Source organism: Chelonia mydas, chromosome 1 (genome assembly GCF_015237465.2).
Source record: "Chelonia mydas isolate rCheMyd1 chromosome 1, rCheMyd1.pri.v2, whole genome shotgun sequence".
NCBI classification, from domain to species: domain Eukaryota; kingdom Metazoa; phylum Chordata; order Testudines; family Cheloniidae; genus Chelonia; species Chelonia mydas.
Genome location: NC_057849.1, coordinates 147969529 through 147983947, shown reverse-complemented (window position 1 = coordinate 147983947; position 14419 = coordinate 147969529). Strand labels below are relative to the sequence as shown.

At 42.0% G+C, this 14419-nt stretch overlaps 1 protein-coding gene across 1 annotated transcript in view; it reads left to right on the top strand.

Annotated features, from left to right (window-relative positions):
* The window catches only part of CFAP47 (cilia and flagella associated protein 47), a 642446-nt gene that overhangs the window by 447198 nt on the left and 180829 nt on the right, over positions 1–14419 (top strand). Inside the window, exon 51 of the mRNA XM_037902107.2 lies at positions 7288–7385. Coding sequence (XP_037758035.1) covers positions 7288–7385 — 98 coding nt within the window. The remainder of the gene's footprint in view (positions 1–7287; positions 7386–14419) is intronic.

The following is a 14419-nucleotide window of genomic DNA, read 5'->3' as shown; positions in this document are numbered from 1 at the left end:
ACTGAATTGTTCATGTTAAATGTAGTTAAAACTCTCCACTTCCCACACAGTGTAATTCCCCATGCTGGGTCTTGTGCTTTCACACCCACCCAGCTGGAATGTGTAGTGCCAGTGTAGGCACTGGGAGTTAGTACATTCATAGGGCTGTTATAGTTACATTTTATAGACTCCATTCAGTGGGAAAGATGGGGTGGGGGCACTAATGTAGATTGTTTGCAACACACGGGTGAGAGAATGAAGAAGGCAGAAAATAGTGGAGGTGAACTTTTGGCTTTGTGAATGGTGTAAAGCTAAAGGCCTGAATTTTTTGGTGCATTGTCCACTTTCCAATGCGGGACAGAGCTGTATGAATGGGAAGTCCCACATTTCATAGACAAAAAGAAAAGGAGTACTTGTGGCACCTTAGAGACTAACCAGTTTATTTGAGCATGAGCTTTCGTGAGCTACAGCTCACTTCATCGGATGCATAGCATATCGTGGAAACTGCAGAAGACATTATATACACACAGAGACCATGAAACAAAACTTCCTCCCACCTCACTCCCCCGCTGGCAACAGCTTATCTAAAGTGATCCTCAAGTAGAGCCATTTCCAGCACAAATCCAGGTTTTCTCACCCTTCCCCCCCCCCACACATACAAACTCACTCTCCTGCTGGCAACAGCCCATCTCCCTTTGAAGCCCCTCTTTATAATGCGCATGATAATCAAGGAGGTGCTGTTGTCATCATGAATAGGTCGGAATATGAACAAGAGGCTGCTCGGCAGCTCTCCAACACCACTTTCTACAAGCCATTACCCTCTGATCCCACTGAGAGTTACCAAAAGCATCTACAGCATTTGCTCAAGAAACTTCCTGAAAAAGCACAAGATCAAATCCGCACAGACACACCCCTGGAACCCCGACCTGGGATATTCTATCTACTACCCAAGATCCATAAACCTGGAAATCCTGGGCGCCCCATCATCTCAGGCATTGGCACCCTGACAGCAGGATTGTCCGGCTATGTAGACTCACTCCTCAGGCCCTACGCTACCAGCACTCCCAGCTACCTTCGAGACAACACTGACTTCCTGAGGAAACTACAGTCCATTGGTGATCTTCCTGATAACACCATCCTGGCCACTATGGATGTAGAAGCCCTCTACACCAACATTCCACACAAAGATGGACTACAAGCCATCAAGAACACTATCCCCGATAATGTCACGGCTAACCTGGTGGCTGAACTTTGTGACTTTGTCCTTACCCATAACTATTTTACATTTGGGGACAATGTATACCTTCAGATCAGCGGCACTGCTATGGGTACCCGCATGGCCCCACAGTATGCCAACATTTTTATGGCTGATTTAGAACAACGCTTCCTCAGCTCTCGTCCCCTAACGCCCCTACTTTACTTGCGCTATATTGATGACATCTTCATCATCTGGACCCATGGAAAAGAAGCCCTTGAGGAATTCCACCATGATTTCAACAATTTCCATCCCACCATCAACCTCAGCCTGGTCCAGTCCACACAAGAGATCCACTTCCTGGACACTACAGTGCTAATAAACGATGGTCACATCAACACCACCCTATACCGGAAACCTACTGACCGCTATTCCTACCTACATGCCTCCAGCTTTCACCCTGACCACACCACACGATCCATCGTCTACAGCCAAGCTCTGCGATACAACCGCATTTGCTCCAACCCCTCAGACAGAGACAAACACCTACAAGATCTCTATCAAGCATTCTTACAACTACAATACCCACCTGCGGAAGTGAAGAAACAGATTGATAGAGCCAGAAGAGTTCCCAGAAGTCACCTACTACAGGACAGGCCTAACAAAGAAAATAACAGAACGCCACTAGCCGTCACCTTCAGCCCCCAACTAAAACCCCTCCAACGCATTATTAAGGATCTACAACCTATCCTGAAGGATGACCCAACACTCTCACAAATCTTGGGAGAAAGGCCAGTCCTTGCCTACAGACAGCCCCCCAACCTGAAGCGAATACTCACCAACAACCACATACCACACAACAGAACCACTAGCCCAGGAACCTATCCTTGCAACAAAGCCCGTTGCCAACTGTGCCCACATATCTATTCAGGGGACACCATCACAGGGCCTAACAACATCAGCCACACTATCACAGGCTCGTTCACCTGCACATCCACCAATGTGATATATGCCATCATGTGCCAGCAATGCCCCTCTGCCATGTACATTGGTCAAACTGGACAGTCTCTACATAAAAGAATAAATGGACACAAATCAGATGTCAAGAATTATAACATTCATAAACCAGTTGGAGAACACTTCAATCTCTCTGGTCACGCAATTACAGACATGAAAGTTGAAATATTACAACAAAAAAACTTCAAATCCAGACTCCAGCGAGAAACTGCTGAATTGGAATTCATTTGCAAATTGGATACTATTAATTTGGGCTTGAATAGAGACTGGGAGTGGCTAAGTCATTATGCAAGGTAGCCTGTCTCCCCTTGTTTTTTTCCTGCAAACCCCCCCCCAAGACGTTCTGGTTAAACTTGGATTATTGCTGTGCACATTGTAAGATGAGCTGTTGCCAGCAGGAGAATGAGTTTGTGTGTGTGGTTTTTGGAAAAGGGGGGGGGTGGGGGGGGTGAGAAAACCTGGATTAGTGCTGGAGGTGACCCACCTTGATTATCATGCGCATTATAAAGAGGGGCTTCAAAGGGAGATGGGCTGTTGCCAGCAGGAGAGTGAGTTTGTATGTGTGTGTGGGGGGGGGGAAGGGTGAGAAAACCTGGATTTGTGCTGGAAATGGCTCTACTTGAGGATCACTTTAGATAAGCTGTTGCCAGCGGGGGAGTGAGGTGGGAGGAAGTTTTGTTTCATGGTCTCTGTGTGTATATAATGTCTTCTGCAGTTTCCACGATATGCTATGCATCCGATGAAGTGAGCTGTAGCTCACGAAAGCTCATGCTCAAATAAACTGGTTAGTCTCTAAGGTGCCACAAGTACTCCTTTTCTTTTTACGAATACAGACTAACACGGCTGTTACTCTGAAACATTTCATAGACAGAGAGACTAATCTCGGTTGGAGAATTGTTGGAGCAGCCAGGATGGCATTAAACTAATAATGTAAAGGTGGGGTGATAAGGAGGTAATTGCATTACAAACTCAAATTCATTGTGTCACCAACAAATTGGACAGATGGGACAAATAAAGTGAAGAGAAGAAAATTTTCAGTTGCTTAAATATCAGTGCTGGGAATCTGACAAGCAAGAGGAACAAGCAAGAGGAAGTGGATATTCTCACTGATGAGAAGAAGTTTAGTGTTAAGCCCTTGGCATAAACAGTATGAACCAAAGGCTGTGAACCATAGTAGGCCTGGCCTTGGCAAAATAACCAAATACTAGGTATTAGCTAACCAAGTAAGCACATTCCTGACCTGAGAGGATGGTTCTAGAACACCCAGAGTTATCAAGTAACTACGTCAACAAATTCCCAAGAGATGGTACAAGAGCACACTGACCACTTGTAAGACAGGAATGGGATGACTGGATAATGGATGAGGATGTTTTGTTCAAACTAGTAGGTACAAGGGTAGTAACTAGCAACATATGGAATGTAATATGTAACTTGTATCTGTCAATGTATAAAAGGAGAAGTCATAGGAGGGGCATCTTTATGCTAGCCTAGGGGACAACTTAATGTTTTGCTGATTGAGCTGGTACTATTGTTGTGAGCATACATGTATTAGTGTACCTGTAACGATTGAGCTGTGGTGCTAGTACCATGCTTCATCAACAATAAACCTTCACCACTGAACCAAGCCTATGGTTTTTCTTTGTGAACAACATCGAGGTCTGGGGAATCAACACGCTACACTCTCTTCTAATACGCCTAACACCAGAGCTCCAAGAACAGAAGCACTAGCAACAGACAGCAGTAATCACACCACAATCATGTCAGGGTCACCAGTGTTGTGAAATGCAGATAATTGATAAGGGAAGCTAAAGACAGCATGGAACAAATCTGTGGCTTCAGGCCTAAGAAAAATAAGAAGGATCTTAAATATATTAGGACCTAAAGAATTCCTAGCAATGGTATAAGACCATCCCTACATGGAGGTGATAAAATGGTTAATAATAAAGCAGAAAAGCCACAATTGTTCACTCAATGTTGTTGTTATGCATTTGGAAAGAAGAAGGATGCTGAAATACTTTGCAGTACATTAATAACCAAAGAGGGTATTAAATCTAATCTACTAGGCAACATTTTTAAATCAGCAGGCTAAGGTAACTTGCACCAAAGAGTCCTAAAGCATTTGGCTGAGAAGATTTCTGTCCCACTGATGTTAATTTGTAATATATATTGGAATACCAGGGAAATTCCAGAAGACTGGAAAAGTGTTAATGTTATACAAATATTCAGAAAGGCAGGTGGGATGACCTGGGTAAATATAGGCCAGTTAGCCAATCCCAGGCAAAACAATGGAAAAGCTAAACAGGATTCAACTGTAAAGGATAGAAAAATAATTAATGACAGCAAGAGTTTATGAAAAAATAGGTCTTGTCAAACCTTATTTTATTAGTTGAGATGACAAGTTTGGTTGGTAAAAGTAACTACATACATTTAATATATTTACACTTTTAGGAAGTGTTTGACTGTTATTCTGATTTTTAAAAATTATCCCTATGCAGTATTAATAGAGCACATATTAAATGTATGAAGAACTTGCTCACTGAAATATCTCAAAAAGTAGTCAGAGGGGAATCATAATAGAATAGGGATGTTTCTAATGGAGTTCCACAGGGATCAGTTCTAGACCCAGCATCATTCCACATTTTCTCAGTAATCTCAGCATAAATATAAAGTCACTACTGATTAAATTTGTGATTGACATGAAGATAGATGGAGTCCCTATCCCAAATTAATCATGTGTAGTGTTTAGATGCTGCTTGTAATTATTAGAACTGGGAGCACTGGCTGTTGGGAGTCTGAAAGGACAGGAAACAGGAAGGTGCGGGGGGAGTTGAGAAGGCAGAGTGAGAGGTACCGAGGGTGCAGCAGCAGCTTGGTAAAGAGGTTTCCACTTTAAAAATAAAGTCCTGTTGAAGTTTGTTAGTACCTTGCCTGATTGCTACAACATCATGAGAACGAGGAGACATACAGACCTATCTGGACTGCTTGGAAGCTGGGTCCCTTCAAACAAAACATGTGTTAGTACATCCAAGTGCAAACTTATATATCAAGGAACAAGACATACATACAGAATGGGGAACAGTATTGTAGAAAGCAATGACTCTGAAAAGGATCTAGGGGTTGGAGTGGACAGGCAACTCAACATGAGCTCCTACTGCAATGCTCTGGTAAAAAAGGCTAATGTGATCCTTTGATGTATATACAGAGGAGTAGTGAGTAGGATTAGGACATTGATTTTGCCTATGCATATAGCATTGGTGAGACTGATACTGGATTGCTGCGTACTGTTCTGGTATCAACATTTTAAAAAGGCTATCAAAAACTTGGAGAGTGCAGGAAAAGGCCATGAAAATGATGCAAGTGCTGAAGAAAATGCCTGATAGTGAGAGATTTAAAGAGCTCAATATGTTTCATTTACAAAAAAGAAGATTGGGTGATGACTTAGTTACAGTGTATAAGTACCTTCACAGGATGAAAATACCAGTTATTAGAGAGCACTTTAAGCTCTCAGAGAAAGGCATAACAAGATCCAATGTCTGGAATCTGAAGGAAGAGACATTTCTATTAGAAATGAGGCACAAATTGTTAACAGTCAATGTGATTAACCATTGGGACAAATTACCAAGATAAGTGGTGGATTCTCCATCTCTTGAAGGCTTCAGATTGAGACTGGATGCCTTTCTAGAAGATATCCTATAGACAAACACAAGCTAATGAGCTCAATATAGGGATGATTAGGTGAAATTTAATGGCCTGAGATATACAGATTGGGTTAGCTTATCTATGGGTCACTTCTGGCCTTAAACTCCATGCATTTATAAAAAACATCTTCAGTGGGGAGTGTGGGCCTTTCTACTGCCAATCACTTCAGATGCAGAGTTGGGGCAGTGCTTGACCTTGCTTGCAATAGTTGATGGAAGGATCCACTCTCCTGTTGCTGGCCTTAGCAGCATAGTACACGCCAAGCAGGATTTAACAAATCACTTGTCCACTTAACAGTGGTGAGCATCAAGCTGTCCTTGTAAATGTGTTGTCCTTTTAACCCATCAATTTCTGCAGAATTTGTTCCTATTTTTTAAATCAAGTTTCTAATATTTATAGTTGCTAAGTGATCTCTAATATGGGAACCAAGAGATAATCAATAGTTTTTTTCCTCCTCCTGATTGTGCAGGAAGACCGCTTCCAAGACTCTGGTGCTGTTTGTTTCTCTTCTAGATAGCAGCAGAACGCCTAATTCTCTCTCTTTGCTCCCTTCTGGACTATGTAGGAGGAGAGATACAAAAGATTTAGATGTGATATAAACCATCATATTTCAGAAAATAGGCCAAACTCTATTTAACGGGGTTTCGGAAGAATATTTTCCTATGGCCATTTTTTTCCATAACTGCCTACTGCAGAGTTCCGTGCATCTTTCTCTGCAAAACGTGGTACTGGCCAATGTCAGAGAAAGAAAACTGTCTAGATGATTGGTCTGACCCAATATGGCAATTCCTATAGTGGAATGTTTTGATGCATACATTTGACAGGTGCTAATGTCTCTGATTTAAACCTTGTCACAAGACTTAAAACTAAGGTCACCTTGTTTGAAAACTTGAGGCAAAATCTGATGCAACAGTGAAACAAAATATGCTGTGTAGACTTTGCAAGGGAGGACTGTCCCTGCTAAGGTAAAAATTTTATTCTAGGTGTTTTTTGTTCTTTAATACTTTTGTTTAATACAGTAGAACAGCCTTTTAATGCAAAGATTATTCTAATTATTCTTGGATTGTGTTTAAGCAATGCACATAGTCTGACACTTTTTAGCTATTTTCTGCATAAGTTAATTTTTAAAAGTGATATTTCAGTTCAGATTACATCTGTTAATCATATTACCAAATTGAATCAAGATACAGTAACAAGGAATGCAATGGATTGGCAATACTTATACTGGTTTGTGATTTTCTTGGAATGATGCCTCAGTTTAATTACAAATATTAATAGGTGAAATCCTGGCCACACTTAATTCAAAACTTCCATTGAGTTGAATGGGGCTAAGATTTCACACATTGTCTCCAGAACAGATGTGTAAAAAACACTCTTTTCTATTTTGTTTGACGCAGGAGGAAATGCTTCATGTTGCAAAGTGTGGTTTTCCTTGGAGATTAATAGTGTACCTTGTGCACCTGAAAGAACCCTGGATGTGAAATGTGCAGCTCTGGTAAGATAGTTTTCAAGGTTTAGTTTTGTGGCATTGCATTAACAGTATATATAACTTCCACTGTATGGAATATTGTACAAATTTATAAAGAGACCACACAAGTTCACCTTTTGGGCTAAAAATACCCAATATTCTGGGGCTTCATTTAAATTCAGTAATGTAAACTAAAAATAAGCCCTCGTTTGCTAACTTTAAACATTTATTTATAACCATTCATTAACTACCATCTTTCACACACTTTCTCATGTGGTTTTTATTCTGCTGTAATCTGTTTCCCACATTGGCACTCAGATAGAGCTGGATTCAATACAAAACTTCAACCAGCTTTTGTACTAGAGCTATGCAGAACAGGACAAATCTATTTTCATTGCCTTCCACCCTTGCACAATGCACACTATTAGTAAGCTTAGGCTTTCATGAATTTTTTTTAAATTGCTTAATCAATTTTTGGATTATTAGGTAAATATTTCCTTTAACCATCAAAAACATAATAAAATGTTATTAATCAGCTTGGAAGAATTATTACACTGTTTCATTGAATAAAATGGCTTGTATTTTATAAACCATTTAAATATGTAAAGCTTGAATAGTTCATTATTTAGCATTTCTGATATAATGATACTGAGATTAGCCTGCATAGATTTATTTTTGTCTGCATTTTTTGCCTTTGAATTAAATATTTTAGTGATGTGCTTTTGTTTTTCCGTGGCTAATGTTTTTCTCAACTTCTTTAGAAGAATATTCATTTTATCATCTAGAAGAGCTACTTTCTGTGTGGTTTGTAAGCAAATGAGAAAAATTGGCTTTTGTAATGGATGCTGATGAGTTCTATGAATAGAATAACAGTTGCACTGCTTTGCTGCAGGAAGCTTTCCCTAGAAAAATATAGAACTGATACTGTGGTTTGGCTTCATACAATTAGAATTCAGGTCCCCCTCCCTCCCAGCCATACTCCCTTCTCCTGACTTGTTCGTTAAATAATTAGTATTTAGTAATTTCATTTCTGGGTATATGGTGACTTGCATCATGAATTCAGCACTTTAAAAATAAGCAAAAAGAACAGTTTCATATCATTGCCTAAGACAGTCTTGAATGCATCGTGATTATAGGCAATGCAGAGGTACACAAAATAGCCTGAAAAATGAAATGAATATTGGATGAGACTAGAAACTGTACTATTGCTGGGTGGACTTAGCGTTACCGACTGTGTAGCTCTGTGCAGGTTGCAACTTAAAGCAAGAGTTTTATAGTGACAATGAAGTCAACCATTTGCTTTAATGAAGGAGTTGAAAAATAGGGCTACATGTGTCTTGCCTATGTATATTTTGTAAAATATTTAAAATGGCTTTAATCATTTATCACTTTTAGTGTTTGTCATTCTCCCTCTGAAACACTCCATTATCAATGTGAACTTGTATATTGTTCAGTGGCAGAAAATGATTTTCAGAAAATCTTGGAGAAGAGGGAGGACGGTTGTACTAAGGGTTGCTAGTGACTGAGTTGTGACGTCTGAGCATCTCACCTTTTAAATTCAGACCTGTTTATTTAAAATGTTTACAGACCTTTCAGGCAGATTTAAGATTTTGGATCAAATCATGTGATATTTGCAGTTTCACACTGTTGATACAGTAAAACAGACATCTTTTAGCTGAATGTCACTTTCAGATTTAAGATGCATCTGAACCCAAAATTCTAAGTGTAACTCAAGGTTTGTGTAGCCATATGGATCAAAACCAGTGAATCCCTGCAAAGTGAAGCCAGTGAGTTTCATACAGTTCTAAAGTGTTGTTCTTTTTCAGTTCTATTGGCTTGTCACTGCTGACAATAGTAAAATCCTGGTTTTGTCAATAAACCAGGGGTAACTTGGATAACTTAATGGAAGCAGACAAACTCAATAACAACCTGCCATTTTTCCAGTAATTTTTCCAACCATAATCTCACTTCAGTGGGTTTAGTCATTCTTTATTTAAATAGGATGCTTAACAGATATTCTGCAGCTGGGAGAAAAAGTTATTGTTTTAATATGCAAAACTTTGCACTCCGTTGGCAACTAGGAAAAAAAACTGTTTAGGGAGAAGTGGGCAAAAAATCCATTTTCTTTTGATGTGATTTCCATATGCATTTCTTATGCAATTTTGAAAATGTTCTGTTAAAATATTAAAAGCCAGTGAGCTGCTATAAGGGAAAAAAGAAAACTTTGACTATGTTGAGGGAGTTTAAAAGCTACACGATACATTTAACAATGCAGCAGCAGGATAATAGTTCTAAATAAAAGAAGCTGCCTTTCTCTTAATTCTTCATTATTTTGTAAAAACAATACAAACTTGCAACCAGCAGCTTCACTATAGAATAAGAGGAGAGGCTGTCTTTCAGCACAAGTTGTCCAACTGCAGAAAATAAATCTGGCTTCCACTCTGTACTAAACGTAATTTTTATTAAAAAAACAAAAACAAAACCACCCCGCTGCCAAATCCTGAGGTTGCTACTTAGTATTTTTTCAGTAAAATTCTCCTTTACTTAAGTGGGAGTTTGCCTGAATAAGGATTCAGTAAAACCTAAATAAACACCTCAGAATTTGGCTCAAAGTAAATGAAAGAAATTGTGAAGTGAAAGCTTGCTCTCTTTGTATCCTAACGTTTACATACAGTGCCCTCCCCTTAATTCATCCTAGTCCATCCCCACTACTTAAGCAGAAATAAGTAGGGTGACCATATTTCCCTATGCTGAATATGGGACACCTGGTAAAATTACTCGTATTCAAGAGGGTTCAACAGCAATCAATTAGAACTATGCAGTACAAATGTTCAAAGTAACATCAAGCTGACTGCGCCCCTGTTAAAAAGAAACAGTGCATAGTTCGATTCTTTTTATTTACTTTCTTATCTTTAAGGCTTTAAAGGGGAGAGGTCACACACACACACAAACCCCCATATACCTCTCTTACACGGGGGGGTGTCTGACTGACCCAACCCTTCCTGCCCGGCGCTCTCCACCCTCTATTCCTGGCTGGGCCCCTGGGACAGACCTGCCTCTCCTGGTACCTGGCGCCATGTCTTCCTGAGGCAACATGTGAGCGGTGGAGGTATGCAGGTCACATGTTCTCCCTCCCCAGATTTCTGCCAGTGTTCACACCAGAATGCGGCCAGCAGCAGCCTTTCGGTACTGTGCGGGATGGAAGGGACAGGAGCTGCTTCCAGTCGCAGAGGAGGGGGAGCAGGGATGACCTGGCCCATGTCTTTGCAGAGCTCATCTCTTCACCCCTTCCTCCCCCCATCCCTGCTCCCCTGTGGCTGGGAGCAGCTTGTTCCTTCCTGCCTGCACAGTGTCGAAAGGCAGCTAACACCTCCATAACCCAGGCGCCTCCGGTCCCCCAGTTACAGCACAAGCAGGAAGGGGTTAAGCCCTAAGGATGCGTTGTGCACCAGATCCCAGGGAACCTGACTTCAGGGGCTTCAGCACACTGAGCCAGAGAGGTGGCTCAGCAGGGGAAGGAAGAACCCCCTCGCTCCCTGGGGGCAGAGGTATGTCTGAAGAGGGTGCTAAGTCCCCGCCCCAGGGGGCTGCTCTGGAGCCCACTTTCCCCCCACCCCCACGCCACTCCAGAGCTTAGCTGGGGGGTGAAGAGGCTTTCCCATGCCAGTGCTATGCGGGGCTTTGGCAAATGCAGGGCTCAGCTCGTCCTGGCCAGTGCCCTGGGCCCGGAGGGTCTTGGGCTTTTCTGGGATGCCAGCCCAGCTGGGACAATGCCAGCCCAGCTGGGAAGGAAGGAGCCTGCTGGCAAGCTGAGCACTCTGACTGAGGACTGGTTCTCCACACAGCGCAAGGAGGGGGACTCGCCCCACTGGAGGGGCTATGAAGGAGCAGTGGGGTTGGAGGGGGTGAAGGGGCAAAACAGGGAGAGGACAGCTAGAAGGGGCACATGTAAAGGGCCAATGGGTGGGCAGCAGAGGCGACACAATCAGGCACCTGCCCGCACTCACCAGCCACCGCCAGTGCTAGCTCGCAGCCAGTGCCAGCTGGAAACAGTAGGGGGAATGGGGCCCTGCTAGCCGGGAGCCAGCACACAGCAGGGACTGCGCTAATGGACCAGCAGGGGGAGCGGCTGGCCCCACACACCGTAGCTTTGCTCCGCCACCAGACTTGCACACCCACCCCCGTCTTCGGACACTGGATACCCCCCGACTCACCGCTGGTGGGTGGGCAGCCGCCGGTACTGATGTGGCAGAGACAGAAAATATGGAACAATTTGCTATTTTTAAAGAAAAAGTCAGGACACCAACAGGAGGGCTTAAATAGGGGACTGTCCCTTTAAAAATGGGATGTCTGGTCACTCTAGAAATAAGTGGCTGAGGTTATCTATATGACAACCATAAGACCTCAGCTTACATAGTATACAGAATTACTTACAAGGTAAATAACTGTCTGATTAATATAACATTTACCTGTAATCATCTTTCATTATTACCAACAAAAAATCAAGTCCAATTTTTGTGGGAGGTGTAGTATGCTACACCTCTCTAGCATCCCTTTAGGGAGAAGGGTGGGCAATGCTTCCTGTTTGAGTGCAGAGCACAGCCCTTAGTGCTGCTCAAGGTGTCGCCTGTTAGGGCAGGTGGGCAGGCAGAGAATTAAAGCAGTCCAAACAAAGTCAGTATGCTCCTTCAGCCTTCAGGAACCCAAAGAGAGGAAAAAGAAAATGGAAACGTACTGATCTTTCTCCATTCTGAGAGGGCCTGGGCAGCCAAAGCTCTCAAGTCTTTTCCCTGTATGACAGCCAGAGGCTGGGGAGTCCTGCTCCTTCAGAGTGCTGCCCTGCACTGAGAGAGACCCTCCCTTTTAAAGATCTGCCTATCTCCAGGCTTGACAAGCCTCACAGGTGCACCAGGTTGAGGCTTATTGTGCCCAGAGGATCTCTTTAACCTCTTCCAGACTGGGGTTAGAATCTGCCCCACCACAGAGGGAACTGTCTGACAATAAATAGTTAGGAACAATTTTTTAAATACTAGATATGATATATGTGTTGTTAAGACACATTTTATATGGAAAAAGTTAATTAACTATTTCAAGAAATTATTCTCATAATTTTCCCTAGTAATAATTTTAGACCAGTGCAGTATATTTAATATAATGAAAATTTGCAAAAATTACAAAATCCAAATTAGTATGTATGGTAATTGCTTAATAGATATTTTTCACTACTAAATACACATATGTATATGCATTTCTTAAAGGTTTATTTAAAGCTACTTTAGAAATTGTTTTACCAGTTGAAAATAAGTACTAGAAAATAAAACCATTGGTAGTATCTGAAATCAACTGAGAACATATGTTACAGAAACAGAAACCTGACATCTTCAGTAGCCAGTGACATGTATTATGCAGTCTAGTTGTAGCCATGTTGGTCCCATGATATTAGAGAGGCAAGGCGGGTGAGGTAATATCTTTTGTTGAACTGACTCCTGTTGGTGAGAGAGACAAGCTTTTGAGCCACACAGAGTTCTTCAGGTCTGGGACAGGTATTCCGAGCACCACAGCAAAATGCTAGGTCAAGGTCATAATGCAAGGACCTGGCATTTTGCTGGGGTGCTGGGAGTACTTTTCCCAGACCTGAAGAAGAGCTCTGTGTGGCTTCAAAAGCTTGTCTCTCTCACTAAGTTGGTCCAATAAAAGATGTTACCTCACCCACCTTGTCTCCCCAGTGACTTGTATTGTCAGACATCACAACAACAGACAAAGAACATGTCAGATAATGTATAGTGGTGGATGAACTTTCAATGAATGACTTAGCCACACGTATAATATGTAGAAATCTAGTAGCATCATATTTCCATCACTTGGTGAAGTCTCAGGTATGTTGAAGTATAGTGCCACTGTTCTGTAGGTAACAGCATTTAAGGTTGATTTTAAATCTTTTCTCAGTAGCTCCACATCCCTGAAGTTTCCAAGTAGGTATTCTTTATGAGGGATTGGATCAGAGTATCTTTCCTCAGTATTTATTTTGTCTTCTTCAATGTCGGTTTCATTTTGTTCAGGTATTCCTCAGTTAACCTAGAATATATGTGGCAGGTGGTTTCAGAATTGTCCTGGTGAGATTCTAAGTTGGATGGGGGATATCATGATGCAGGATTTGGTACAAAAGCCACACCATAGTCTTCCTATAGAGGATAATACTTCATTCAAAGGACTGACAACAGTTCAAATGACAACAACTCTTCTGAGCTCTCATCATCAGCTAATACCTCAAAGGGTTTAAAATTTTGCATGGGCTCTGCCTCATCTTTTGGTTCCTGTGAGCCCAAAGAATCAGAGACCATTTGTTTTCCTTCAGGATTTACAGCACATAAGCTAGGATTTTCATAGTAGTCTTGGGGAATTAGGCACCCAGTCCCATTAAAAATTTCAGTGTGATTTAGAGACCTAACTCCTGTAGGCTTCTTTGAAAATCCCAATCATAGTAAGTAGATGTGGAGTTCAACCTGGTTAAGATACCTTGATCGTAATAGTATAATTAATCTTATCTATCACCATCTCTCAAAGCATTCATACCTCTATATTTATCCAAAAGTGTTTGGGAGATGTTGATCAAGTAACCATGGATAGATTGAGTAGCTTTTGATGTTTGGGTTTTTTAACGCTGTAGCAGATCAGTCAGATCCTTAGCTGCTTTGCCACCACAGTGCACTAAACCACCACCCCGACCAACAGATTTAGTGCTACAGTCTACAGACCCACAGCAGCCATGCCCCAGGCCCCTTATTGGCTGGGTAGACAGCATTCTCATTGAGTACCAGCACTATATAAAGACCCCAACAGGAAGAGGAAACTGCCTGAGCAACAGACCATTGCCTTGCCTTGCCGCCTCGCCCAACCCTACTTTGCCTCCCTGATGCCTCGCCCGGCCCTGCCTTGCCATCTTGCCCAACCTAGCCTCCTAACCTGCTGACCTAGTCCCTGGATTTGGATCTTCCAGTTACTGATCCCTGAAAGAACTCCAACTATTGCTCCAGCCTGCCTCTTATACTGATTGACATCCC